The 27,890-nt window shown below is 43.8% G+C and overlaps 1 protein-coding gene across 2 annotated transcripts; it reads right to left on the bottom strand.

Moving 5' to 3' along the window:
- Positions 1-112: 112 nt before the first annotated feature.
- On the bottom strand, positions 113-26,121 carry PNPLA3 (patatin like domain 3, 1-acylglycerol-3-phosphate O-acyltransferase). 2 transcript variants are annotated; one of them, XM_074227134.1, is made up of 9 exons: positions 25,924-26,121; positions 21,222-21,454; positions 20,234-20,299; positions 15,760-15,969; positions 14,097-14,157; positions 10,627-10,839; positions 8,653-8,785; positions 6,959-7,061; positions 113-6,305 (listed from the first exon to the last, which is right to left on the bottom strand). In XM_074227134.1, the coding sequence occupies exons 1-9, from the start codon at positions 26,108-26,110 to the stop codon at positions 6,294-6,296; spliced, it is 1,218 nt and encodes a 405-aa protein (XP_074083235.1). In that variant the 5' UTR covers positions 26,111-26,121; the 3' UTR covers positions 113-6,293. The 2 variants fall into 2 exon arrangements, with proteins under 2 accessions (XP_074083235.1, XP_074083236.1); XM_074227135.1 differs by lacking the exon at positions 25,924-26,121 and adding an exon at positions 21,566-22,814.
- Positions 26,122-27,890: the final 1,769 nt, after the last annotated feature.

The raw sequence follows: 27,890 nt of genomic DNA, 5'->3' as shown, positions 1-27,890 counted from the left end.
CAGTGGATAGAGTACCAGCCCTGGAGTCAGGAGTACCTAAGTTCAAATCCAGCCTCAGACACTTAATAATGACCCAGCTGTGTGGCCTTGGGCAAGCCACTTAACCCCATTGCCTTGTTGCAAAAAACTATCTGCATGTAGTTGGAAAAATAAGCAAATTTTTATTTAGAAAAAGAAAAGAGTGGTCGAACCACACCTTTCATTCTATTTATCTGTTGGATTTAATGGACCCAGTGACAGACATTCTCTTGACCATAGACCAGTCTAGCTGAGATTAGAGAAAACTCTCACCAGAATGGCCAGGGGAAAGTGAATGTTTGGGTCTCAGGCAGGTCATCCATAGGACTTTGGGAGGAGTAGTTAGTTCCCTCCAGGAAATCAGATGTGTGAAATCTATATTATACCTTATCACACTACCAGACTGTAAGGAATAGGATACAAACTCTGTCTCTATCCTCTCAACAGTTTATAGTGATCTACACACAATAAGCACTTAAATGTAAACAATGATTTTAAAATGCCTGGAAGCAAGGGAATCTATGCTCAGTCTGTAAAATACAACATTTAATAAAATCAAATAGGTAGCATTATCCAAGAGAGGTAAGAGTGGCATATGGAGAGGATCTCACAGCAGTGATCTGCGATAGTCCATTGATATATCTGTCAGAGAAACCACCATTTCCAAGAGCAAGGTTCTGGAGGGCAAGACTTAATAGGGAATCTCCCAAAGTTATTTATTTATGAGGAGTACCCCTCATAAATATGGAAAACCAAGAGGAAGGAGTGGCCAAAAGCTCTCAGTAGTTGTAAAAGCTAGTACCTAGACTACCTCCTTTCTTTTTTTTATTAAAGATTTTGAGTTTTACAATTTTCCCCCTAATCTGACTTTCCTCCCCTACCCCCCACAGAAGTCAATTTGCCTTTACATTGTTTCCATGGTATACATTGATCCAAATTGACTGTGATGAGAGAGAAATCATATCCTTAAGGAAGAAACATAAGGTATAAGAGATAGCGAGATCAGACAATAAGATATCAGTTGTTTTTTTTTCTAAATTAAAGGGAATAGTCCTTGGTCTTTGTTCAAACTCCACAATTCTTTCTCTGGATACAGATGGTATTCTCCATCGAAGACAGCCACAAATTGTCCCTGATTGTTGCACTGATGGAATGAGCGAGTCCTTCAAGGTTGAACACCACTCCCATGTTGCTGTTAGGGTGTACAATGTTCTTCTGGTTCTGCTCATCTCACTCAGCATCCGTTCATGCAAATCCCTCCAGGCTTCCCTGACTTCCCATCCCTCCTGATTTCTAATAAAACAATAGTGTTCCATGACATACATGTACCACAGTTTGCCAAGCCATTCCCCAGTTGAAGGACATTTACTTGATTTCCAATTCTTTGCCACCACAAACAGGGCTGCTATGAATATTTTTGCACAAATGATGTTTTTGCCCTTTTTCATCATCTCTTCAGGGTATAGGCCCAGTAGTGATATTGCTGGATCAAAGGGTATGCTCATTTTTGCTGCCCTTTGGGTGTAGTTCCAAATTTCTCTCCAGAAAGGTTGGATAAATTCACAGCTCCACCAACAATGTATTAGTGTCAGAGATTTCCCACAGCCCTTCCAACAATGATCATTATCCTTTCTGGTCATATTGGCCAATCTGAGAGGTGTGAGGTAGTACCTCAGAGAAGCTTTAATTTGCATTTCTCTAATAAGTAATGATTTAGACCAAGTTTTCATATGGCTATGGATTGCTTTGATCTCCTCATCTGTAAATTGCCCATGCATATCCTTTGACCATTTGTCAATTGGGGAATGGCTTTTTTTTAAAAATTTGACTCAGTTCTCTGTATATTTTACCAAATGAGTCCTTTGCTAGACTATCTTCTTAAATAGATCATGTAGCATATGCATATTGAGCATTGCCACAGATGGGTCAGAATCTGGCCCAGAATTTAACAGTCTGATGACTTGAAGCTTCTTGTGAGAAGTTCTGAGAAGAAACAAGGCCATCCACTATCTTGCCAACTAGTATGGAAGAGGTTTGAGGCTGGTGTGAGGCTATGTGGGCTCAATCCCTGGGCATCATCTCCTCTCTCCTGGGAACATAAAAGATTGTTGTTGTAGATGATAATGACTAAAAGTTCAGGCCTAGCTGTGTGACCTTGGTCAAGTCATTTAACCCCATTGCCTTGCCAAAAGAAAAGAAAGTTCAGGAGCCCAGAACTAGTAAACTAAAGAGCTAAAGGAAGTGGGCCTAGCCAAAAGCCTGTATCTCAATGAGACTGGAGAACATTCTCCTGGCTGACCTTCCCTTCAGAAGTAGAGCTAAGGAGAAGCCCACTCTTATCCCCAACACAGTTGTTTGCTTGCAAATAATTTATCCTTCAGTTGCTCATTGTCACTCTGACTTAGAACTCTATTCCCCTTTATATAAACCAAAAAAATCAGAGGACTGCCTAATCTTGCATGAATTATGGCAGTGGAGAGATTTGATAGAGGTTGTTTACTTTGCCTTTTGAGAAACAAAGACATTTTTCTCCCTTTGGATTAGAGAGATTAGAGCATGTGTGAAGTGATAAAAATAGACCTCAGGTAGAAAGTGGCACTTGGCTAGGCTACAAGATATTTGCTAGACTGAAAAGAGGAAAGAGGACATTCAGCCTTGAAGGTCAGCCTGTTGGAAGACCCAGAGATAGGGTCTTAACCCTATTGCCTTAAATTTTAAAAAAAGAATTGTATATGAACTCACTTTAGTGAGGATCTGTGGGGCTTTCTGTGGAATGAAGTGCTGAGTGACTGACCTTGGGACTGCTTTCCTGCTTGGGTTCCAGACAGACCAGGTGTCTGTGATTTTAAAATGCTGTCTTAGAAAAAAAGAACCTTGTTTGAGTTTAATTTGAACAGGTGGGGTCCACCATCAACACTTAACCATGGGCAGGAACTATGCCAAGAGCTAGGGATACAAACAAAGGCCAAAAAACCTGGCCCCTGCCTGACCTCAAGGAGCTGCCCTGTGAATGCTCTCATTTCAGTCTGGTGAAATTAAACTGAAAACTCTAAAGACCTGGTCACCACTTCCAGGCTCAACAGAAAGGAAACTATATCCACATTTTAAGTTCTCCCAATAGAAAAAGAAAAAATCCAATAAGCTTATGATTTGAGCAAATTGAGAAGGGAAGTACTCCAGCGCATTTTGAAATTCATAATTTGTAGATGATCTTCATGGGTGAAGTCCCTGGCCGCCTTCTGGGAAAGAATTGTTGGAGCCTTCACAAATAAGGCATAAAGTCATCAGAAAAAGGGCAACTTGGGGAACTGTGAAAGTGATGTAGGAACAGAACTGGGATCTTTGGAATAGCTGCCCACTAAGGACTACCAGGTGACACCATAATGGATAGAGCCCAGGGCCTGGAGTCAGGAAGACTCAGCTTCCTGAGTTCAAGTTCAACCTCAGACACTCACTGTGTCAACTGTGTGACCCTGGGCAAGTCACTTCAAATTGCCTCAGTTTCCTTCTCTGTAAAGGAAATGGCCAACCATTCCACTGTCTGCCAAGAGAACCTGGTCATTTTGGAGGGACTGTTTCCCTGGCCTGAAACTGACAGCTAGTGGACTCTGCTTTTGTGAATGGGATCGAGTTAAGGGGAGGGGGCAGAAAGCCATCCGAAGGGCAACCTTTTGGTGGCTTTCTTCATCACAACAGTGAACCTCTGCTATCATTTGTCTATTCATAGTATGTGGGGGCTTCTGAATCAGATGACTTGGATCTGAATCCTTGGCCAATATTTTTCCCTTATTTGTGCAAAATGGAAGGATTAGACTGACCTCAAAGGGCCCCTCTAGTTATAAATCTATCATGCTGGGGCATCTAGGTGGTGAAGTGGGTAGAGCACAGGACCTGAGTTCAAATCCAATCTCAGAAACTTACTAGCTATATAACTTTGGGCATATTACTTACCCCAAATTGCCTCCAAAAAATAAAATAAACCTATGACATTATAAATGATTCCATGGAAACAAGTTTTTTTTTCTTTTTTAAAATTAGATAATATTTGACTTGATTTCCAATTTTAAACAACAGTAGTTTCTACCAATCATTTTTTGGTAAGATTTTGAGTTTTACAATTTTTCCCCTTCCCTCTCCCCAGCAGAAGGCAATCTGATAATCTTTACATTGTTGGAAACAAGTTCTACTGAAAAATCATTAAAAATGATCATTATAATACATCCATTTAATCTTATTTTAAAGCAAAGATAGGCCTTACTTGCAATCCTTGTTGAGTCATTTTTTCATTCAAGCCCAATTCTTCATGACCCCAATGAGTTTGGTTTTTTGGGGCAAAGATACTGGAGTGGTTTGCCATCACCTTCTCCAGCTCATTTTACAGATGGGGAAACTGAAATGAACAGAATGAAGTGACTTGGCCAGGGTCACACCACTAATAAGTGTCTAAAGCCACATTTCAACTCAGGTCCTTCTAACTCCAGTCCCAGGATTCTATCTATTGTGCCCTCCAGCCACCCTTCTCTTGCTATGTGAAAACAAAAAAGGAATACTCCCTCTTTTTCAATACCCCTCTAAATTCTCCCAGGCAGTGGAAGTGCAAAATTAGCTTTATTAATTCCTCCTAAAGGGCGTAGCACAGAATATATGGATATTTTCTGCCCTCCAAGAGATATCCATCTTACACATAAACATCATTCATCTATGAGACAGTGAGGTACTGCCTCTTGTGCTTACTGTCTGTAGGAGCTAAGCAGGGCAACCTCGCCATGTCTCTTTTCTCTAAAGGGGAGAAGACAAGCCTGCCAGCTCCATGTCTAGGAGCCTTTGACTTGTCTAGTGATCATTTTCTTCATCTGTAAAATGAAGATAGTGGTCTTTGAAACTCAACAGCCTCTAGAGCATCACTCTGAAATCTTGCGGTGGCATTTATTTCTGAAATGGCCCTTAAAGAGGCACATTCTAATGAAGTGAAGCAGCCAAATTTACAGTATGTCTATTGGTAAACCCTAGTACTCTGGGCAGCACTGGTTTTCCCTTCTTCAGTTTAGTTCCCGCTGTTTGTCTCCTCCCTACTTGCATTTTGACTCCATAGTGCCAAGTCTGTGTCTCCATTGACTCTGGATCTCTGCCCAGCATATACAACAGGGATTATTAGATTATTAGAATGAAATCAAATAAGATATAATGTTGAAATAGGTGCCATGGTAATATATCCAGATGGGCATTTGACCTATAAGAGGCCTGGAAGAGTCTGTGGGCTGACTGAAGCCCAGGGAGCAGAGCTCCCTGAAGCCCAGCTGAGCAGAATTGACTCCAGGTCTGCCATATTAAGAAAGAGGATTGCAAAAGTGTGGGAAGACAACCTCATGCCACCAGGATGATGTGCCTGCTTATTAGAGACTCTGCTTAAACTTACAAACATTGTTGTAAGTAAAACTATTAGATTTTTAAGAAAACATTTTTTTCAAACTTACAGACATTAATGCACACAAATACAGGCCCCATAAACATTAAAGGACTTTCTCTTTTTCTGAATCTCTTTCCTTTTAGCAAACATTTTATTGAAGTGGTCAAAGTTCCTCTAAAAGAGCAGTGAAAACATTCTCGATGCCAAATGATTACTGGGTTAACAACCTCTTCCTTTTGTGAAGCATTATTCCTAACCTGTTTACCTAACCAACTCAAACACCAAGGTACTAATATTTTGTCTCCTTTAAAATTGACTGAAATTTTTAAAATTTATTTTACTCTATTTATAAAAGTAAATTGGAAAATTCCAATACAGGACACACAATTCTGTACAATTACAGCACCAGTTTGTTTTAAGTCCTTAGAAATAATTTTCTAAATTTCTCTTCTGAAGTGACTTAAAAAACACTTTTCTATTGGAAAAGAAGAGATGATATAATCTTCCTCCACCCCAGGCATTTGATCTTATGAGGAAAATGAGGGGTTTGAAGATAGCGTCTCTGATTACTATCTTCAGCTTCCATTGTATATCAAGGTGAAGGACCCTCACTGAGCCCATCTTCCAGAGGTGCAGAAGGGCTGAGAGCTTCTGAACCAAGGCAGCTTGCTCTAGGCTGCTTGAGAAGGTAAACTGTTCTCATCTTCCTAAGGACAGCTTTAGTCCCTGGAAAGCAAAAACAACTCCGGGTCTTCTTAGATTGTACCAGGAAGGAATAGCTGGGGTAAAACATCAATTGAATTTGAGTTCTGCAAGCATGCTTCATTTCCAGACTCCACAATGACTTGAGCAGCCTTGGAAAAGGTTTTCATTTCTTCATCTGTCAAATGAAAAGCTTTCAGTAAATTGGGGAATTTTAACCTTTTGGGGGTCCTAGACCCTTTTTGGCAGTCTGCTGGAGCCTATGAACCCCCTCTCACAATCCTGTTTTTAAGTGCATAAAGCAAAGTAAAATGCAGAGGATTACAAAGGAAACCAATGACACCAAAATAACTATCAAACTCTTTAAAAACAAAATCATAGAGAATCCCTGGACTTGATCTCCAAGGTCCCTTCTCACTCCAAATCTCATATGCCTACTATGTTATCCTGCATATACTGAGCATCCAATACTTAAAGGTTTGTCCCTCATTCTTGAAGAAGACCATGACATCAGAGATCAGGGAACGTGATTCCATGACAAGCACATGAATTGGGTGTGAATGGGGGGGGGCTCTGCTAAGTCCTCAGCCTCACTTTCTCCTCCAGAACTATCTGAGTCCAGTGGCTAGATATGAACCAGTATGACTGGGAGATGTGAGGCAATCAGAGTTAAATGACTGGCCTAAGGTCACACAACTACTAAGTGGCAAGTGTCTGAGGTTCGATTCAGACTCCCATCCTCCTGATTCCAAGGCCACCTAAATGCTGGCTTAAAGAATAAGGGCTTTCTTGTCTTGAGTATGTGCATATGAAACTAAATAATCTACTTACTTGGGATGCTAGGAGATATCCTCCTGTTAGATTGCGGACTTTATAGGTTGCCCTCTGCAACCATTCAAGATCATCAGGCATATCTGGAAAACATCTCCCTAGCCTGAAAAAAGAAAATAAACAACCACACCCCCCCCACACTTCAGTCCAAAGAAAAACACCTCTGGGTATCAGGGCTTGGCCTAGGGAGGGGCACAAGGAAAGCTTTGGAAGATTGGCATCAAAGCTTCCATTTTAGTACTCCAACACTCTGCTCTCATTGGCATGCCAGTACTTGCTTTGTGTTGACTTGGATATATCATCATGAAGACTCTAGGCCTCTGAGGAAGACATCCCACCTGTTACCTCATGGCCCTGAGGTTTAAGAAACCTGAGGAGTGGGGGGAGAATCAGGGAGCATCAGTACCAATGCTCAATTCTATGAGCTTAAGGGCAGGTGTTGGCAAGGAGAGGAGACAGTGAGCAGAGGCCTGCACTACTCTCCCCCTCCAAGTTCAGTGTGTGGGTTTTGTTTTCCTAAGTCAGGGAGGAGGGGAAGGAAGGAGAGGAGTTCCTGCCAGGGTATCAGAGAATGGCAGGAACCCCACATTCTTGGGGGAAGCCAGGGCTCAGTGAGGGTAATATACACTTATGTTTGCAGTAACTCTTTGACTTGGTTTTCTTTTTTGGTCTTTGTATCTCAGTCCCTAAGACCTAGTGGATGCTTAATTAATGTGGATTCGATTGAATTGACTTCAGAGTGCTATCATGACAAAGTCCACTGGATCAGAATCTGGCTTTACCTAGGTTTTGGACAAAACAAGGCCTCACTTTCCCCCTCAGCAAAAAGGAATTGAATTATCTTTTTTCCCTTTTTTAAAAAATTGTATTCCATTAAAATATATTTACAATCTAAAAAACAAAAAACAAACAAAAAAATGGTAGAATTTAGGGTGGCTAGGTGGCATAGTGGATAAAACACCAGCCTTGGCCACTTAACCCCATATGCCTTGCAAAAAACTAAAAAATAAAATAAAATAAAATAAAATATATATATATAAATATATATATATATATATATATATATATATATATATATATATATATATATATTTACCTCTGTTTGACTTCCCACCCACACACCTATTGGAACAAAAGAAAAGAAAAAGAAAACCCAAAACAAATTCTTGTATTGATCAGGGCTAAAAAAGATCTTATTGGGCGGCTAGGTGGTGCAGTGGATAAAGCACGGCCCTGAGGCCGTGCTTGAACTCAGGAGGACCTGAGTTCAAATCCAATCTCAGACACTTAATAATGACCTAGCTGTGTGGCCTTGGGCAAGCCACTTAACCCCGTTTGCCTTGCAAAAAACCTAAAAAAAAAATAAGATCTTATTCTGCTCCTTGAGTCCATCAACTCTGTTGGGGAGAATTTGACTACATTTGAGGTTCCTTGTGACCCTGGAAATGTCTAGGATTATATAAAAGGAGGCAGCATTGCTTAAGATACAGTTGGTAAAAGTGAATTCCATTAAACAACATTTCTGAAGGAATGAAATTACTAAATTGCCTAAGGTAATTTAAGGCATTATTCATTGTGCAGCATTGTGCCTAGGACAGAAAGGCAGCTTTAATGAATGCTACACCTCCAAATAAAAGACTTTGATAGCAAAATAAAGATTCCTTCTCATTTTTAACTCCTGGGAGAAGGCTCACCTCTGCATAACAAAAATCACAGATTCCACAGGCAAAGTACATGGGAGCATCATACAGGACATTATCCGGACAGGTAAGCAATTGAGTATCTTGACCAAGTAGCCACCCTTTTCTTTCATTCCTTTTTGCAGAGCTGAAAAATATAAATATTTACTGTGTAGTCAGATTCCTGCCTGGGACCCTGCCTCATCTTGCTTTATTCTCTTTGCTCTGTGCAAAATTAGGGAAGTTGGACCAGATTTAATGCTTGGGACTGGAGAAGAAACAAAGTTTCTATAAATCTGGGTCCTTCCCTTAAGAATCTAGCAGGGGTGTATGCCACATGCACATGACAACACATGATGGAAGAGACTGGGTACAAAACCCTAGGCTTTGGGGAGATGAAGGCAGGTGGCATGAAGCAAATGGTTCCCAAGTTGCACTTTAAAGGATGCTTAAGTAAAGAGGAGGAGGAGGAGGAGGAGGAGGAGGACATTGTGTGCACCACTGGGAGTGATGGGAATAGAGTAGGTGCTTCCTAAGCACTTGTTCTGAGATAAGGCTGGAACAGGCCTGAATGTCAGACTCTGGAGACCACCAGATCACATGAGTGACAGGAACTGGTGGTCTGACTATGAAGGATCAACATGATCTCTGAAAACAGCTCTGAAATTCCAGTTCTCCAAGAATGTAAAAGCCAGGGTACCTCAGGGTGCCACATTTTCTGTCTTAATATTTATTCATTCCAGGATGAACAAGTTGTGGGACATGAATGTTATAGAATATTATTGCTCTATAAGAGACCATGAATGATTGGACTTTAGAGAAACATAGAAAAAAAATCACAGCATCTGATGCTCAGCAGAAGGAGCAGAACCAAGAGAACATTGTCCTCATCAACAGCAACGTTGTGAGTTGAGCAACCTTGATGGATGCAGCTCCTCTCAGCAGTTCAGTGAGTGAGGACATCCATATTAGACCAGCTATGGACACCACCCTCGTCAACAAAAAACAAACAAACAAAAACCCCACAAAATCTGAATAGATGGGGGGCAGCTAGGTGGTACAGTGGATAGAACACCAGCTCTGGAGTCAGGAGGACCTGAGTTCAAATCCAACCTCAGACACTTCATAATTACCCAGCTGTGTGGCCTTGGGCAAGCCACTTAACCCCATTGTCTTGCAAAAAAAAAAAAAACCCAAACCTCAAAATAAATAAAATCTTCCTTTAAAAATAAATAAATAAATGATTGAGAATGAAATTATTTTCCAGCCCCTACTGCCTTCATATGGCCTGTATATAAGTGGGTACCTAGGAGCCCTTCTGCCACCTGTTCTTATCACCTTCCCAGGAAGCTCCAGATGTCACCAATGCCAATATTTTCAGCCAGACATCTTCATAAGGACTACCTCCTTGGGTAATAATGAGTCCTTGGCTGCCCAGGAGGGACTTGAAAGACATGTATTTTGTCTGTCTTTGTCAGCTCCACCGAGCTTCGGCTTCAGGAATCCAGGATCATTTCCACCTCACAGCGAGGTTCCAAACCTTAAGAAGAACTGATCTTTCTCTAGCACTCTAAGGTTTGCAAAGAGCTTTGAGCATTACATTGGCCCTGTAAGAGCAGTACTATAGGGATGATTGCAATCCCCATTGCAAGGAAATTGGCCTTAAAGATATAAAATCTGAGTTATTTTCATTTGCCTTGATCTGAGGCATAGTCAAAAGAGCTGGCAAGAACTGAAGTTGGAGTCATGAGATCTATATTTGAAATCCAACTGTGTGACTTTCTGCTTTTGTGACCTTAGAAAAGCCCACCGTTTTCTCATCTATACAGTGAGAGGACTGGCCTGGAGAGGGTCCCTTCCAGTTCAAAACCCCCTGAGCCTCTACTGGGAAAAAGAAATGTTTACTGTCCAGAAGACTTATCTAAGCAGACTATCACAACGAAAGGAATGAAGTTCCTTTGGGCACCTTCTCTACTAACATTTCAGTACCTAAGAAAAATTCAGGTGAGATGATTTTCAAAATTTCTTCATCCCATGGAATTATGCTGTGTCGCAGATGGTCGATGAACTCAGTGTCTTCTGATGTGACCTCATTATTACTCTGCCTCTTAAGAAGGGGACACTCATTTTCACAGCACGAAGAACTGATCTCTGGTTCTTCCAAAGGAACATTTAAACAAGGAGGTGATGGGTCACAGATGCCTAGGGTGAGTAAGGGCAAGGGAAAGAAAAGTCACATCTAATTTTGGACACTATCATCAGTCCATAATTGACTCAAGAGAATTACAGTTTGCATACAGTGAATAAGAGAGCCTGAGAGAGCATGGGCATAAACCCAATCCCATTAGATAAAAGGAAAGGCCAATGTTAGTTACCCAAGAGCTGCCTGCCCCAAAGTGGAAAGTCCTCCCCAGCAACCTCTTTTCAGCTGTATTTGGCCTTGAAGAAACCCCTTTCACTACAGAACCCTGGGCTGGGAGTCAGGGTTCCTGCTCCGATACTTCCTAGCCAACCAGACAATTGATTCCTTTAGCTTTTCTGAGGCCTGGTTTCCTCTGAGGATGACAGGGCCAATACTACCTCCCACTTCTCAGGGCTGGGATGAGAAGTACATGGAGTAAGATGCACCAGCACAATATTTGGGGGAGGGGGTTGAAATGATTTGAGTTTAGTCCTATTTTTATCACTAACCACTTTCATTTCCTTAAATAGTTTACTAATTATGTCCTGATCTCTATAGTTCTAATTAAAAATAAAATAATTCTCCTTCTAGCTTTAACTAAGGAAAGAAGGTTCAGAAATGTTTGTCCTGGTCTCCCCACAGGGCCTGTCCTTTTTCAGTACATCAAAGGGAAAAGGTCTTGTCTGTAAGATCTATTCAACTGGGCATCTCAAAGGATAGTTTACATTGTGTATTAGATAAGAGTCATTCTTGAAAGCCAGGAAAACTGCTCTGATTGAATCAATGACAAGCAAATGTATAACCTGATATTCTTTAGGATGGAATTTATATTTCTTTTCCTTTAAGGTTTTCTGCAAGGCAATGGAGTGAAGTGGCCTGCCCAAAGCCACACAGCTAGGTCATTATTAAGGGTCTGAGGCTGGATTTGAACTCAGGTCCTCCTGACTCCAGGGCCGGTGCTCTATCCACTGCACCACCTAGTCACCCCCCCTGGAATTTATATTTCTTAAGCAATCTATTTCTAATCAGAAGTTTGTCTCTTAACTTTTAACTAAGCATTATAAAAATTCTAGTCTGCTATGCAACCTGTCTCCTTTAATGTAGACCTCACCTATCTGGTTATCACAGTGTTAGTATCTTGATCAGCATACTTTAAGATAAGGGACATCCTGGATGAGCAGAGAGAAAATCCTATTGCTGTTTTGCAAACATTTATTCTTCAGCATAAGTGGAATTCTTGTGGATAGGAATATTCAGTAAATATTATACCATTAGAGAGAATTGTATTTGTAAAACCATGTCATCTATGTGAAGTCTCATTGACTGGCTGCCAAAAGTTGTACTGCTTTTGTCTAAATTGTATAAAAATTCCTCAAAATGGTGGGAAGAAGTTGACATTTGGAAAGATGCCCTCCACCCATGGGTTTAGGTAAGTTCCTAAGACTTAAACTTCATTTATAAAACTAACTTTGTTGCTTTGTCTTAGTCAAAGAGAAATTGTGGTTCCCACTGGTCGTATGTGATTTCAAATAAACTCTTTAATGCCTTGAATCAGTTTCCTTATCTGTAAAATAAAATGATTCTCAAGCTTCTTGGTCTCAAGATCCTTTCAAAAAAAGAGGACTTCAAAGATCAATATTTACTACATTAGAAATTAAAAAGTCTTAGTATCATTATGAAACTAGTTTGGGCCTCAAGGTCCCTTTGAAAGGTTCTCAAAGACCCCTAGGGATGCTTGGAGTCCCTGGACTATGATTGGACTAGAGCAATTCTAATTAGTTCTTCCATTCTATGACTCTAGATGAGATCATGAAGGGTCAAGGAGCTAGCTTTTGGAATATACACTAGTGTTACTCTCTTGTATTAGAAGGCAAAAATTAAGCTTGTCTTTTGTCCGGCCTTATGCAAATGTCTTTGTTTCTGCCTTCAAACAAAGTACTTGGCTCTTTCTAGACTACTGCTGAGGATAGACACTGGAGATCTGTGTTATCCAAGTCTGAGTGCAGCCCTAGAGACTTCACCTGGGGTGGTATTCTCAGTTCTAGATATCCCAGTGTGGGAAGGACATTGACAAGCATAACCAGTAGAAGGTCATTAAGATGGTGAGAGGTCTGGAGAACTGTGTCTTCCAAAGATCAACTAAAGGAACTAGGAATGCTTCATCTTGGGAGGAGAAGGTGTGGTGATGTGAGACGGGCGTAGGTAGTAAGTATCTGAAAGGCAGAGAGATAGAAGGGAGGAATTGGCCCAGAGGGTAGAATTCTGAATGACTGAAGTGCAAAAGCTTCTTTACAAACTTCCTTCAAAAGGCTGATAAATGGACTGCCCTGAGGCAGGAAGTTTTCCATCCCCAAAGAATTTCAAACAGTGTCTAGTAAGGTTGCAGTGGAGATTGGTATTGAAGTTAGGCCAGGCAGCCCTGGAGTTTCCTACTATTCTGATTTGGGGATGGTCTTTCACCTCCATCCAAGATGAATTAAGAGCATCAATAATGTCATCAAAACCTGAAAATCCAACTGTGTCTTGGATTTATGTCAACTGTGTCTGAATCCAACTTTACCAACCCAACATGGGACTAACAGAATGTGTCCAACAATCAGGACTACTCTTCAGAGCCAGCAGTCCAAATGATCTTTCCCATAAAAAGACATCCATCACTTAAACCTTCATAATAAATGACACAAGCACTAATAAGTGTTTGAGGACCATGTGTGAGAGCTTATGGTGCTAAAGCTAAAGTCATGTGAAACTATACCTAAAAAACAATCCAGAGTCTGCAATGGAGCTGAAATGACTGTGTGATTACTTCACTTCTTAAATACTAATCAGTGAAGTCACAAAATATCAGATTCTCAGAATCTATTACAATAGTTCTTTACTTCAAGGGTGTCATGATGCTCTTCTCAGAAGAAAGCTTTTTTAAATGTATAACTGAAGGGAATTGTAATTCAGTGAAAACAGAGATGCATTTTTCCCATTCAAGATAAGGATTGGGAATAATCTGTGCATAGATCCTTTTAGGGTGGATAAGTCATTGCATCTAGACCAACCCAAAGCTGAACTGAATGCCCCTCTACAATACATTCAACAAATAACCATCCACCCTAGGGATCTTCTCATGAAAAGGAACCTCTCCAAGGAAATCCACTCCCCAAAAGACAGTCCCGATTATTATCAGATTTGTTTTTCTTATTTCAACCCTAAACCTGCCACTTCTCCCCATTGCATCTATTTCCCATGGGATCACCTCAGAGATATCACCAAAGTGTCAACATACCCTTTTCTTCCAAGAATCTAAGTGCATCCAAATATCCCCGAACACAGATCTCTCCAAGTACCTATAAACAAGCCAGATGAGTAAACCAAGGGAAGGACAATGGTACTAGCAGGGTCAATTAATCTGAGATGAAATGTCTGTTTTAAGGAACCCTGTTCTGAGGAGGCTTTAGGGGGCCTTTGAAGTCCCAGAGCATCATCCCCAAGACACTTTTCAAATACCCTGACTGAGCAGACTCCCCCACATTTCAGTGTCCACTGAAGTGAGATCCCAAGAATCTATTAAAGAACCATGAAATCTGAACAGTCTATAAAGATTTATTTTATAAAGGGGAGGAGACAGTTGACGTTCTATAAATGTCTGAGTTCTTAGCCCCAGAAGTAGACTGTCAATTCCCCTAGGGGATCTTAAGGGTTTACATGATTACTGTCTTCTGTTGAGTGGTTCGTTGGAAGGGGTTTTCTGGGCTGGACTGGATCCAGGATTTCATTGGCATGGAAACTCTCCACGCATACAGATAATAATTGCTTCACCACTTCTAGTCTCCAAGAGCTACCTAGGGTACCTAGAAATTCAGTGACTTCTTTAGGGGTTATGGGCCTGTAAGAGGCAGAACTTGAATCCAGGTCCTTCTGAATCCATTATGCTATGTTATTTCTTGATTATCAGTTGGGCTTTTCAGTTGTATTCAATCCCTCTTGACCCCATTGAAGGTTTTCTTAGGAAAGGGAGGAGAGTAGTTCTCCATTTCCCTCTTCAGCACATTTTATAAGTAAGGAAACTAACACAAACAAGGTGTGACTTGTCCTGGGTCACACAGCTAGGAAGTGTCTGAGGCCAAATTGGAACTCAGTAAGACCTGAGTGAGTTCAGTGGCAAACCATTCCAGGATCTTTACCAAGAAAACTCCAAATGGGATCACAAAGAGTTGGTTACAACTGAAATAACCAAAAAAAACCCCCCAACTTCTGGATTCCTAGCCCAGGGTGTGGTTGCCCCTGATTATCAATTACTGATTCTAATTTTTACAACTGGAACTGGTCTTGACTTTACAATCACATCTGAAACATATCCTTCCTCCTCAACTCCTTTGTAAACATCTCCTTGGGCCATTTAAACAGCAGACTCTAGAACATTTGCACATGTCAACACAACTCTTAAAACAACCTTCTTCATTTTGGGAACAGGTGTCCCTTCATACAAGGACATTCACTTCCTGAACTCCTCATCTGGTCTTCACTTTTTCCTGGATGTGAAGTGATAGCCATTCAAAATGTCAGGAGAAATCAAAGAGGGAAGCAATACATTTGGTTGGGGGATAGGGAATATTTTATGAAGGAGGTCATTGATTTAGAGCTGAAAGGGAATTCAGAGCCCATCCAGTCCTACAGCCTCCTTTTACAGCTGAGGAAACTGAGGCCCTAATGGTCATCCAGCTAACAAACACATGATGTGGGATAAATGAGGGATTTTGCCAGACGGTAATAAGGGGACATCTTTGAGATGTGGAGGACCTTGGATCAGTGTCTGTCTTGATGCTGCTAAATTGAATGGAGCTGTGCTGTTTTACTTTGTTCTAAGGGAGGGTCCTGTGGTGACTGACAGACCTGGGGTGGAGGGGAGGGCCAGGCAGCAGTCACAGCAAGGTGACAGCATCACATACCTTTAGCTCTGGAGGGAAAAGTGCTCTGGTTATGAGGTAAACATTGCCTGAGCAGAGACGGAAGCTGAGGTTGGTGAAGTTCACCTGGAGGAAGTTGGTTGATGTGATTTTGGGGCAGATGTCATGCTCCCCATAGAAAGGAGAAACAGTGATGGTGGTGTTAGCATTGAGGAAAGGCACATTGTTACTGGCTCCTCCATCCATGTATCGCTTTGGAAAGAGAGGGGAAAAAAGAGCAGAATAACAGGCATTTACATAGTTCTTCCAAGTGTGTGTGAAGCACATTCCCCCAGGGTGATCTCCTCTGAAAACATTCCTGCACTGGGACCAACCCCTGGCTTCATGCTCTTGTTATGCCAACAGGCTCCACTGAAGGGGAAGTTAGCCTGATGTTCAATCCAGTCCCAGGGTGGCATCTGAAAGAAACCATTTCTGAGACCAATCAACAGCTAGCTGATTGCATCCTACCCTATCCCTACCCTGGGAAGAAAGACTTTCTATCCTTCACTTGCTTCTCTCTTCATCTTACTGCTATAATTTTCCCAGTGATGTGAGTCATGGACATTGTTACAGCAGCCTTTTTTTTTTTGGTTGCTTTTGCAAGGTTAAGTGACTTTCCCAAAGTCACATGGCTAGGTAATTAAGTGTCTGAAGCCCAAACTCAGGTCTTCTAACCACTGAGCTATCTAGCTGTGCCCCCCTCCCCCATAGCATTCTTGATGATGAGCCCTTACAAATGTCTCCTGCTGGAAGCATCCAGACTCCTGCTGGAAGCATCAGTCAAAGTTTGAGCTTCACAGTGACAGACTCTGGAACCCAGGGTCCCTTTCACTCTCCTAAGAGGCACCTGGAGAGTCAGGAAGGCCCAGCCCTGATCTATATAGACTGAGAGCCTGGGCATGTCCTTTAACTCTCAGGATAGGTGGCCAGGCAGGTATTAACCCACTTTGGTAGAGACATAGCGATTTCCTAACCAGGGCTTTTCTCTACTTCACTGATGAAATCCTAGATCTGTTCCTTGGGAAACAATAAAAGATCATAATCTTTTTCTCAAATTTTGACATAGGTTTCACTTATGGAAATCGGTTCTTCTTCCTTTTTTACCTTTACCTTTTTCCAAATCAGAGTGAACATTTCCTAAGCAAGTTGACTATTATTGTACTTAAATCCTCTTGATTCTGAACTTGTCTCACATCTTCTTCTCTCCCTCATCTCTCTCTCTCTCTCTCTGATTCTTGTCTCTCCTCTGTGGATTTATAAACAATGGGAGGAAACTGAGGTTTGAATATACAGACTAGTTTCAGTAGTCAAGATAGTATGATCTTGAGTCTAAAACCCAAAGGTGTGATTTCTATGAAAATCGTTTGGAAAAAACACGAAGGGAGAGAGAGGAGGTAGGGAAATAGGGAAAGAGAAGGAGGAAGAGAGACAGCAACAGAGAGAGAAAGGAGAGGAGATAGAGAAGAGTGAGGAGATGAGGAGAGAGAGAAAGAGAAAGGAGAGAGAGAGAGAGAGAGAGAGAGAGAGAGACAGAGAGAGAGAGCGATCTTAGAAATCAGAGCTTTCTGCCATCTGGAGATCCAGCAAGAGCTCCATGGAAGCATGAATAACTGCAGGAACTTCCACGATCTGCATGCTAACTGTGAGATTCTACATCAGTCCCATCTGTCCCTCAAAAACTCCTCTCTATTCTCTGAACCAACATGGACATAGATTATGTTCTGCTCATTGTTTCCTATATATTGGTCTGGCAGCTACTTAGTTCACACATGTGCAACTCTTTGTGACCCTACTGGGGTCTCTTGGCCATGACCCTGGAACTATTGGCCATTTCCTTCTCCAGCTTAATCCATCTACTTCTCCTGTCTTCCCTACAAAGCTCAATTAGGGTTGGGTACACAGAAGGTGTTCGGCATAGAAACAAGCCAGATAGTACAGTAGACCTAGGGAAAGTCACCTAGTCTAGCTGGGTCTCAGTTCCTGAGTCTATAAAATGAGGCTAAAATTCTCATCTTCCTCACAAGACTGCTGTCCAAAGTGTTTTGTGAGCACAAAGACATAATATAAATGAATATTACATCCTTGTGGGATACCGGGAATATTAGAAGCTCTGTACCACACCTTTTGTGACACAGAAGTCATTTTTTGACTTTATATCTCAGCTCCTAGCATAGCACTTTTGCATTCATTAAACGTTTAATGATGATGATATTTGGTGCTCCATTCTGGAAGAAGACCATGACAGCAAGGAGGTGATACCATGTGAAGCACATGAATGGGATTTGAGTGAGGGGAGACTGTATGAAGTCACCAGCCTCACTTTCTACTCTGGAGCCACCTGGGTCTAGGGGCCAAGTATGAATCAAGACAACTGGAGATGGTCCTGGATGCAAGTCAGGGGTAAGTGACTTGCCACTTTCTAAATGTCTGGGTTTTATTTCCCTCCTAGACTGAAGTTTCTTGAGGACAGGGGCCCACAGCTTTGTATCTCTCTCAGTATCTTAGACACTTCTCTGTCCAGTGTAGATTTTAAAAGGTATCTCAGGAGCAGTTGGGTGGCACAGTGGATAGAGTCCCAGCCCTGGAGTCAGGAGTACCTGAGTTCAAATCTGGCCTCAGACACTTAAGTAATTACCTAGCTGTGTGACCTCGGGCAAGCAAACCACTTAACCCCATTGCCTTGGGGGAAAAAACCAAACACTTAATAATTATCTAACTGTGTGACCTTGGGCAATCCATTGCCTTACAAAAACAAGTATCTCATATTGCATTATTGGACTGTGAAGGGATGACAGAATGGGAGTAGAGAAGACCTGAGCTCAAATCTACCTTCATAATAATCCAACCCAATACTTAATAATTGAGTGATCATAGGCAAAAAACAAGTTCTATCTGCCTCAACTGCCTTGTCTGAAAAATGGGCATAACAATAGGACTTATCTCCCAGGTAGCTATGAAGATCAAATGAGAAATTTGTAAAACCCTTTGCAAATCTCAAGTCCCTCAACAAATGCTCACCTCAGCAATAATTCTTATTGTATGGGTCATCTTGTTCTTAAAGCTCAATGGTTTAAAGAAGGGCGACTAAGTCAAGTTGGGCTACAGTCACCCAAGGGACACTAAGGTGTGTGTTTGGGGGTGGGGAGGAGAGGCCTATGTCCTGTCAGTGTCCTAGGAACAGTCCAGCATGTCCACTTGTGTCACTTCCCACACCCGAAGGTTGTCAAACAGGTAAGAACTGTTCACTTACTGACCTGCAGGCTCAGCTGTGGCAAGGCTAGGCTTTTGCTCATAGAATACAAGCTACCTGAGCACAAAACCTGTTTTCTCATGTTTCTGAGAGGCATGGCCGAATCCCTACCCTACCAGCTTCACAGGGCTGTTGATGATGAAGCACTTGGCTTATAAGGAGTGTGGATTATTTCCATTTTTCAGCTAAGGAAAAGAGGTTTAGACTTGAAGTGACTTACCCAAGATCACACTAGAAAAATGTATCCTCCAGAGGGAGGGGAAAGGGAGAGAAGGAAGATCCTTCCCTCTCCTGGCCCCCTTTCCTGCCCTTTGGTCAACAAACATTTATTAGGTGCCTATCAGTGCCTCCACTCCTCTCCTGTCCCATCTACACCTTTCTTATAACCAGAAAAGAAAACTGATCAATTCACTCCCACTGAAGTGTGAAGGATTCTCCGTCTTATTCCTGAAGATGATAAAGACCATTAACTAACTCACCTTGATGCTGTTTACAAGAGGAAAAGGCAGCCTTCAAGTGGAAGGCCTAATAACATAGGGACCCATTGGCATAGGACTTTCTCAAGCCCCTGAAGCAGCCCCTTTTCCAGGCCCTGAGGAAAATCATGCTGTGGCCACCCAGCAAGGCCAGAAGTGGACCCCAGACATAGACTCCAAGGCCAGTGTTTGATCTGCCATTCAGGGATGAACTCAAGTGACAGAATTTCAAGAATCAGAGACAGGAAATCAGTGACTCAAAGGTCACAGAAGTAAAGCTTCCTTGGAGACAGGGAGTGACTTATCCAGGATCAACAGGTAGTAAGAAGAGATTCAAAAGCCAGGTCCTCTGCCCCCAAATTCAACCCTCTTCCTACTACATTCCTCTGTCCCCAGAATTTTACTATGGAGGTGGGTATCCATCTACTTTGCCAACACAAGCCTGGCTCTGATGGGGGCCACAAGTTCTCATTTTCCCTTTGAATAAAGCTCTAACTTAGCCTTAGTAAAAGGTAGTGAATCCTAATCTAAAGCTTCTCTATCCAGTCTTATCAGTTCACTCAACACAAACTCATGTATGTTGGTGGCCTGGGAGGAGGGGTAGGGAAGAGGATGCTCAGACTGTTCTCCTTTCTGGGTTGAGAGGCACCTGGACAAAAGAATTACTCAGAGCTGATGAGATTTCTCCATTCTAAGGTTCTGGGTATTCAGCAAAGGACCCCCCCACCCCTGCCCTGTCAGGACTTACCACACCTCGGAATGTTGGGGGAATTAAGCCACAGTAGAGTGGAATGAAACTGGAACAAATCAAGGCCTGTGGACAGCAAAAGACAATCAGATCACATGGATGAGGGGCATTCCTAGGGATGCTGAATCCACACAATCCAGCTTTTCCAAAAAGTCTACTCCAAGGAGTCCAAGGCTTCTCTCACCCTCTTTGCCTACAGTAGGCCTTCAGTAGCAACCTCCTATTGCTAAGTCCATCTTTCTGCATTCACTTTCTTCATTGGCTCATTCTTGGAATCCTACACACCAAGGCCATAGCAGAGCCTTAGAGCCTATCACCTGGATGCAGTCTGATTTGAGGAGATTCTAAAGATAAGGGGAGGGGGACAGACTATTTCTCTCAGAGTCAATTGCTTTAATTGCCAAATGGTGGTCTGAAAATTTCTTCTGGGACATGTTTTATTTTGTTTTGTGCCCTACCAATCAAATTACCAAAACATTTGTTTTATAGAGCTTGGGAAAAATAGTAACAAAGTTCATCTGGAGGAACACAAGGTCAACATGAGACCTAGATGTACCAGATCTAAAACTATATTATATGTTAAATGGAAGAAACTGACAAAAATATTCTTCTCCCTCCTCTCAATGGAGATCTGGGGGACAGACAGCAAGTCCCTAAGTCCACCCAAGACAAGTCTTAGCTGATGTGTTGGGTAGAAAGACCCAGGATGGGTGGCATATGTTATACCTTCAGTGTAAGAGTTAAAGAACCTGTGGGCCAAGGCAGGGGTCTTCCCCAATCATATAATGAGTCCTGGGCGGACTGAACATCAAAATTAATGAAGATAAGCTACCTAATTGCTCATTTCTCTAACTCATCCTCCTCCTTTTCTATTCTTCAGGGGTGACATGAGTCATATTCAAAAGAAGGAACACAAGGAGCCACAGAAGTCCCCATGGTTACAAAAACAATTAAGCATACACACTCATACATACAATGAGACACTCACATCAATAACCTCTTCCTTGGAATCAAAATCCGAGACCAAGACATTTTCCCCATCAGATACTCTGGTGAGGGAGATGATGATTTTGCCGGAAAGCAGCTTGTGAGCATTGGCTGGGAGGATCTTGTTTAGAGAATTACGGATATAACTGGCTATATTAAAAGAAGGATGAAATATGCCAATGTTGCATTTTCTGACACTCCTGGTGAAGTCCATGAGATGTTGAATTCGAAGTTCTGGGAGGTGGAAAGAAATATATATTTTTTTAAATTAGATGATTTGGTTGAAGCTGTCTTATTAGGTAATGAGCTCCCCGTTAATTAGAGTGATTCCAAATGATGGCTTACTGATTCATGGTTAGGGATACTGTAGAGGGTATTTCACTTCAGGTCAGGGTTAGTTTAGGTAACTTCAGCATTCCTTTGGATCCATGAGGTAATAGGATTTGAAGATGAGACCTAGGAGTGATAATGGGATCTATTGCTCATGGCACCATGACCTTGGGCAAACAGCCAAACTTTAGGAGGTCCCTATTATATCTAGGAGGAAATGGAAACTGTGAAAGACAAGGAAAGTCCCACTTGCTATCCAGCCTTCTTACCTATTCATCTCATTCCTAAACTTTTGGGTTCAGTCTTTTCCCCCCAAATGATATTTCTTCTGCCTCTGGGCACTGGCATTTTCACTGGCTATACCTGGTGCTGGGAGGACATCCCTTCTCACTCCTGCCTCAGACTCTCTATGAATCTTCAAGCAATTCCTATCTTGAAGGGTGATTCCCTGTGTGACCCTGGGCAATAAGGGACAAGGTCCTTCCTTGAACTTCAGTTTCCTCATTTGTCTCTGAGGTCCTCTGAAGTCTCCTCCAAATCTCCATTCGTGACGTGAGTACTAGACCTGATCCTGATCTCAGGATCCCCATTTTGTGGCCTAAAAAAGGCCACCTATTTAAAGGGGGGTGGTCTCTAAAGGTGATTTCAACCCCAGAATTCCAAGTTCATCCTAGTGGGAGGCCTGCTATAGAAGGTCTTTTAGAAAGAATTCCCTACTCATCTGAATTAGGAAGAAACCAAGTCTGCTATCTTTCCTCTCATGGAATCTCTCTCTCTCTAAACGAACACAGAAAATGTTGGCAAAGCCCATCCATCAAGCCTGGATTTTCATTAAACATTATTTGAAATCCAGATTAGCCTAAACCCAAAGATGATTTTGCTTTCCTGTAGAGAAGAAAGCCAAATTCCTGAGACTGAATGGGGCCCCCAGACTGTAAAGACAATGGCTTCAATGGAGAAAAACTGGCTGAATAAGTAACTCTGGGGCACTTTGGACAAGTGGGAGCTTTAAAATCAGACCAGACTCTAATGCCCTTTGCTCTTCTTCTGCCACGGGGGAAGGCAGCTGGGCAAACAGCCAGGGCAACCCTATCTGTTTGTCCCCACCTCCTGGTCAGCTCAGGGCTTCTACCCAATTGCAGGCCTGTCAGGAGAGCTGCTCTGCAAGGCCCCCACCACCTCATGCCCTTCTGGAAGTCACCCCTGGAGCAAAGTGTCAATTATATATACAGATAATGAAGCAGAGACTGATAAAAGGACATTATCTAATATGCTAAAGGACCTTTGGGAACCCAAGCTCTACATAGAGGAGAGGAGATTCTCAGACTTCTCCCTTGACCTGCCAGGACCCTCCTTGGGCCTCCCACAATAGTCTGACCCTGAGTAGGCTGCAGAAAAAGGAAGGATGCCTCCAGCATAAGGCAAGGAATCCAGGCCCCCCCCCCCCAGGTCTGGTCCTGTGCTTTGCTCTATGATCTCTTCAGACTCTGAGCACCCTCTGTCTAATGACTCCTCCAAGACATCCACAAGCATGATTAAGTGTCAAAATAATATTCTCAGGTCTGACAATACTCTCCAAAAGCTTCTGTAGCTCCCTCTTGCCTCTAGGAAAAAATGCAGAGTTTTTGGTTTGGCATTCAAAGCCATTTACAATGTGCTCCTATATAGCCATCCAGACATGTGACATTCCTGGCCCTTCATGCACAAATGAACAATGTGCCTCCCAATAGAGAACTAATGAACTCAAGGGTAAATTGAAGCAGAGTTTCCCCCCCTTTTTTTTCCCTGGAACATGCCAATGGAGAAATGTTTCCCATGACTTCATGTACCTATAAATATACACATACATATAAATATTGGATTTCTTGTTTTTTCTAGATCAGTGGGGCAGAGTGGGAAGAAGAGAAGAGAAACTGTTGTGAACTGAAATAAAATAGAATTTTACAAAGCTCAGTTCAAATGCACCTCAAAGGCCCCAAGCCTTTCCAGGTACCAGTCCCCTAAATACCTTCCCTATGCAAGGTGTTCCAAGATTTGGGGCTCACCTTTACCTTTTCTTTATTCATCTGGGTAGAGTGTAAGCTCCTTGAGGGAAGGCAGAGTTGCCCTCTGTCTCCCAGAAGTGCCTTCCACTAAGTAATTATTTAGAACATATGAACTGAGGTGAAAGCTCTTTGTAAATAGCGAGAGAGCTCAGAAATAATTATAGTAATATAATAATAATGACTAGTTCTCAGAAAGAGAGCTATTAATCAAATGAAGTCCCTAACCCAAGTTGATCAGAAACGATGGCCTCCGTCAGCCAAAGCTTCTCCTCTCCTACAGCAGCAGACTCCGAGCCCCAGAATCAACATGCTCTCAGAATGGTCACAGCTGTCAAGACCTCCCAATTTCTGAGTGCTGGGGTGGGGGTGGGGAGTTTTAAGAGTCTGGCTTTTTCGGTGCCATTTACCTCTTCAACCAGCCTCAGCCTCCCTGCCCTTAATTGAATCTCCTTGCCTGGTCTCAGTGTGGGATGGTACCTCCCTTCCTCCAGGCTCCACACCTTCCAGCCTCTAGCTACACTTTACAAATCACCTCCCTTTCAAAAAGCCTGTCAGTACCAGTGTTATCTTCCCATTTTGCAGAAGCAGAATCATCACCAGGTCTGGGCCTGGAACCCTCTTCACAACCTAACAGGCAAAGCTGGACCACCCAGCCTGTGAAGGAAGGGAACCTTCTTTCTCCAAGCTATTGGGAGCTCCCCCATAGTCTCCCATAGAGCCATCCATTTTAGGTCAAATCTTAATTTTCCTCTTGATGACTCCCATCCATGGTTCCAGCCAGTCCCACCAAGCTTAATCCAGTTTCCATATGGGCCCTTTGAAATACCTCAAAGACAGCCAGCATGGCAGCCCCAACCTCCCCTACCCTCAGTCTTCTCTTCCTCAGGGTGAACATCCCTAGACCTTGTAGCTGGTTCTTCCAAGATGGGACTCAGTCATTGCAGGACTTCCTGGCTTATCTCTGCCCTTTTTCACCTGTGTGACCCTTCTTCAGGTATGGTTTGGGACAAAGGTTTGGAAAGTCTGTGCGCTGCCTGGCTGCCCTATCACACTTGAGACTTACAAAGAGTTGTGGTTTATTATACCAAAGATCTTTCTCAGATAAATGCCTATGTTGTCAAATTACTTCACCTTCTACAAGGTGTCTTGCTCAGAAATCATAAGACTTTACACTGCCCTCTAGGAAACCCCACATTGCCCAAAAAGGGCATCGAGGTGGCACGATGGAAAGAATTCTGGGCCCAGAGTCAGGAAGACTCATCTTTCTGAAGTAAAACTGAGCCTCAGACGCTTATTCTGTCACCCTGGGCAAGCCACTCCACTCTGTTTGCCACAGTTTCCTCATCTGTAAAATGAGCAGGAGATGGAAATGGCAAACTGCTTCAGGATCTTTGCCAAGAAAACCCCAAATTGGGGTCATGTGAATTGGACACAACTGAACAACTTTTTCTTGGATTCCCTTTTCTCCATCCAACTGGTTTGAAACTTAGATTTGCCTCCCCTTAAATGTGGAAGGCAAAAATGGTCTCCCAGCCAGAGTTCCGTATCTAAGTCGGATTTCTCCAGTCATCAAGGTTCCCCTCAAAAAAGACCTGGGAGAAAATTGACTGGGCATTAGAACCTGGTGTCCGATCCTTTACATCGAAGATGTGTCCCCCTGGCCACCCTCCCCAAAAGGCTTGCATTTAAGACTGAATCTGAATGAGCATCTCAGCAGGCAAAGAAGGATCCTCAGGCATCCGAGCCTCCCCGGAGCTCCAATTAGAACAGTACCTGTTCCTCCCATCACAGATTCCAGAGCAGGGAGAGGTCATGGAGAAGGTCTGTCTAGTCCTAGCATATTAGTCACTTGGGAGCCGAAGGTAAACAAACTCCAAAAGAAGAGCCTGTCTCTCTCCCGGGTTCTGAGATGAACATTACTTTGCCTACTCTCAGGGGTGCCCTTTGGATGCCAACTCTGCCCGCCTCCTTGCCACAGCTTGCCCGAATGCCCAGGACCTGGGGTCAGTTCTGCCTCGACCCTTGCTGACTGAGGTGACCACGGTCCCCCCCCTCCTGATCCTCTTTGGATAAAAAGGGGTGGGTGAGGGGGAGAGCCAGAGCCAGGGGTGGAGAGGGGAGACAGAAGGGGAAAAGCAAGGGGGAAGAAGGGAGCGAGAAGGGGCTACTGGCCAGCCAGCTGTTCCACAGGTTTGGGGGTGAAGGCTGAGCTCTTGTCCGCTCCTGGCTCCCCCGGTGGGGCGTCCTCAGGCCGGGAAGGCTGTGCCTGCACCCCCCCCCCCCCAGCCCCCGAATGGGGATCGGAGAGGGACCGGGGTCCTCACGCACCCAGAGAGATCCCGCAGAGGAAGGTGGCGCAATGCAACGCCCCGGCCGAGGCGCCCAGCATCATGGGGGCGTCCCGCAGCAGTTGCGGGGCGCGATCGCTGAGGCACTGGGTCACCCCGACGTGGTAAAAGCCCATGAAGCCGCAGCCGGCGAAGGAGAGGCTCCAGGGGGGCCCGGGCTGGGCCATGCCGGCGGGTCTCAGGCTGCGGGGCCGGGCCCAGGCCAGCTCCAAGTGCGGCCCCGGGCGGCGGGGCTGCGGACCAGAGCCGCTCGTGACGTCGGCCCCGCCAGCCGCCAATCGGGGCCCCGGAGCCGACCCAGATGCAAATGAGGCGGAGCGGCCGCCCAATGAGGGGGCTCGGAGCCCCGCCCCTCCGCCGGCCCGGCCCGGGGCATCGCGCCCGGAGGGGCCTTCCCGGGTGGCCGCCGAGACTCGGGCCCCCGGAGGGGCGGGCCGGGGGTCTGCAGACCCCCGCCAGGGAAGCCACCCTCCGCAGCCTCCGACTTTGGCGGAGGACTCTTCGCACCTGCCAAGGCCAGTGGGAGTGGGAGGGAAGCTGGGCACAATCACTGGCTCGTTTCCAGCCCAGGGCAATTCACATGGCCCTTCTCTAGTGGTCCAGAAAAGTAATAGATGGGAACTGGCCAGCACCTTGTTACTGGTGGAGAGGAGACTTGAACTCAGCACCCTGGACGGCCGGGCAGCTTCCCTCCTGTCACTTCCAGTCATTTATCCCGGACTTATTTAAGGTCCCCCACTGTGTTGGTCCTGGCAATGGCCCACCAGTGGTGTTTTCCCGAAAAGACCCCGAGCAGGGGAGCCCAGCAGGAAAGGACAAGGGGATACTTCTAGAAGAGGAGATTTAGGGACTCTGGGAGCTGGAGGCCAGAAGCTCAGATATATGGGAAGAAAACACTCTACCCTAGTGTGAGTGCAAGGGATGTGCAAAAAAGACAAGAAAAGTCGACTGGGGCCAAGTTACAGGTGGATACCAAAGAGAGGGATTGGGGAAGAAGGCGGAGCTCTGGTCTTATTCTGGCTCCCCGGTGGGTGAGGGTGGGGTAGGGTGGCCCTTATGTAACAGGGAGTCCATTGGATCAGAGAGGAGGCAGACCCACCAGGAGGTGATTGCAGTGGAGGAGGGGAAGAGAGCCAGAAGATTGTTGGGACTGAGAAGAAAGAAGGATGGATAAGTCTGAAAGGGGGCAGGTGGGGCAATGACAAGAGTTGGCAACTGAGTGGAGAGGTTAAAAAATCCTGGACCATCCAGGATGATGTGGGGACCATGAGCCCCAGTGCCTAGGACCCGACCTCACTGGAGCTGCAGGGTTGGGAGAAGAAAGGTACAGAATTTCGTTTTGGATGTGTTGAGCTTGAGCATAATGATGATGATAATGATGATGGTAAATGATTGATGATGATGATGATAATGGTGATGGTGATCGAAGATGATTGTTATAAATGGCTCCTGAATACTTTGTCCAGAGGGATTGAAATGGTTTTTTTAATTAAGACATCTTAATCAATGGCACACCTTTCTCAGGGTGGGAGAGGGGAAAGGAATCTAGGAAATGTTAGGTCTTTTATGCACTTTGAAAGGCTTTGTTCCTGCTCCTTCATGCCAATCATTGGCTGGGGTCACAATCTAATTAATACATTGGTCTCCATTATAGTAATGAGCTACTTCCTTGAGCATATGCAAAGGAGAAGGATGCAGACCCCAGGTTAATTTGGAACTAGGTGGGACAGACCTGGCCTAACCTCAGTTTTTGATCAGATTGAGGCTGACTCCTTCCTCTTAACTCAGAATCTGCCCACAGGCAGCAATATAGGCAGACCCCAGTCTGTAATGTAAACTAACATTCTCCCTTCATATTCTCGTGGAACCCAAATACCCCCATATTCCTCACAATGATGATGAAGTTTGTCCTTCCTTCATGGCATCAGGGAGGTGATGCCATGACAA

Source organism: Macrotis lagotis, chromosome 2, assembly GCF_037893015.1.
Source record: "Macrotis lagotis isolate mMagLag1 chromosome 2, bilby.v1.9.chrom.fasta, whole genome shotgun sequence".
Lineage (NCBI taxonomy): Eukaryota > Metazoa > Chordata > Mammalia > Peramelemorphia > Peramelidae > Macrotis > Macrotis lagotis.
The sequence above is the reverse complement of the archived record's forward strand: the minus strand, read 5'-3'. Positions and strand labels throughout refer to the sequence as shown.

Bases quoted from the DNA above. Each gene is read 5' to 3' on its own strand.
- PNPLA3 (XM_074227134.1), bottom strand. From the start codon at position 26,110: ATGGCCCAGCCCGGGCCCCCCTGGAGCCTCTCCTTCGCCGGCTGCGGC. The intron at 20,300-21,221 runs GTGAGTGTCTCA...TGCTGTCCACAG, and splicing joins CCAAGGAAGAGGTTATTGAT to GCCTTGATTTGTTCCAGTTT. The intron at 8,786-10,626 runs GTACTGAAATGT...TATATTTTTCAG, and splicing joins CTCACCTGAATTTTTCTTAG to CTCTGCAAAAAGGAATGAAA.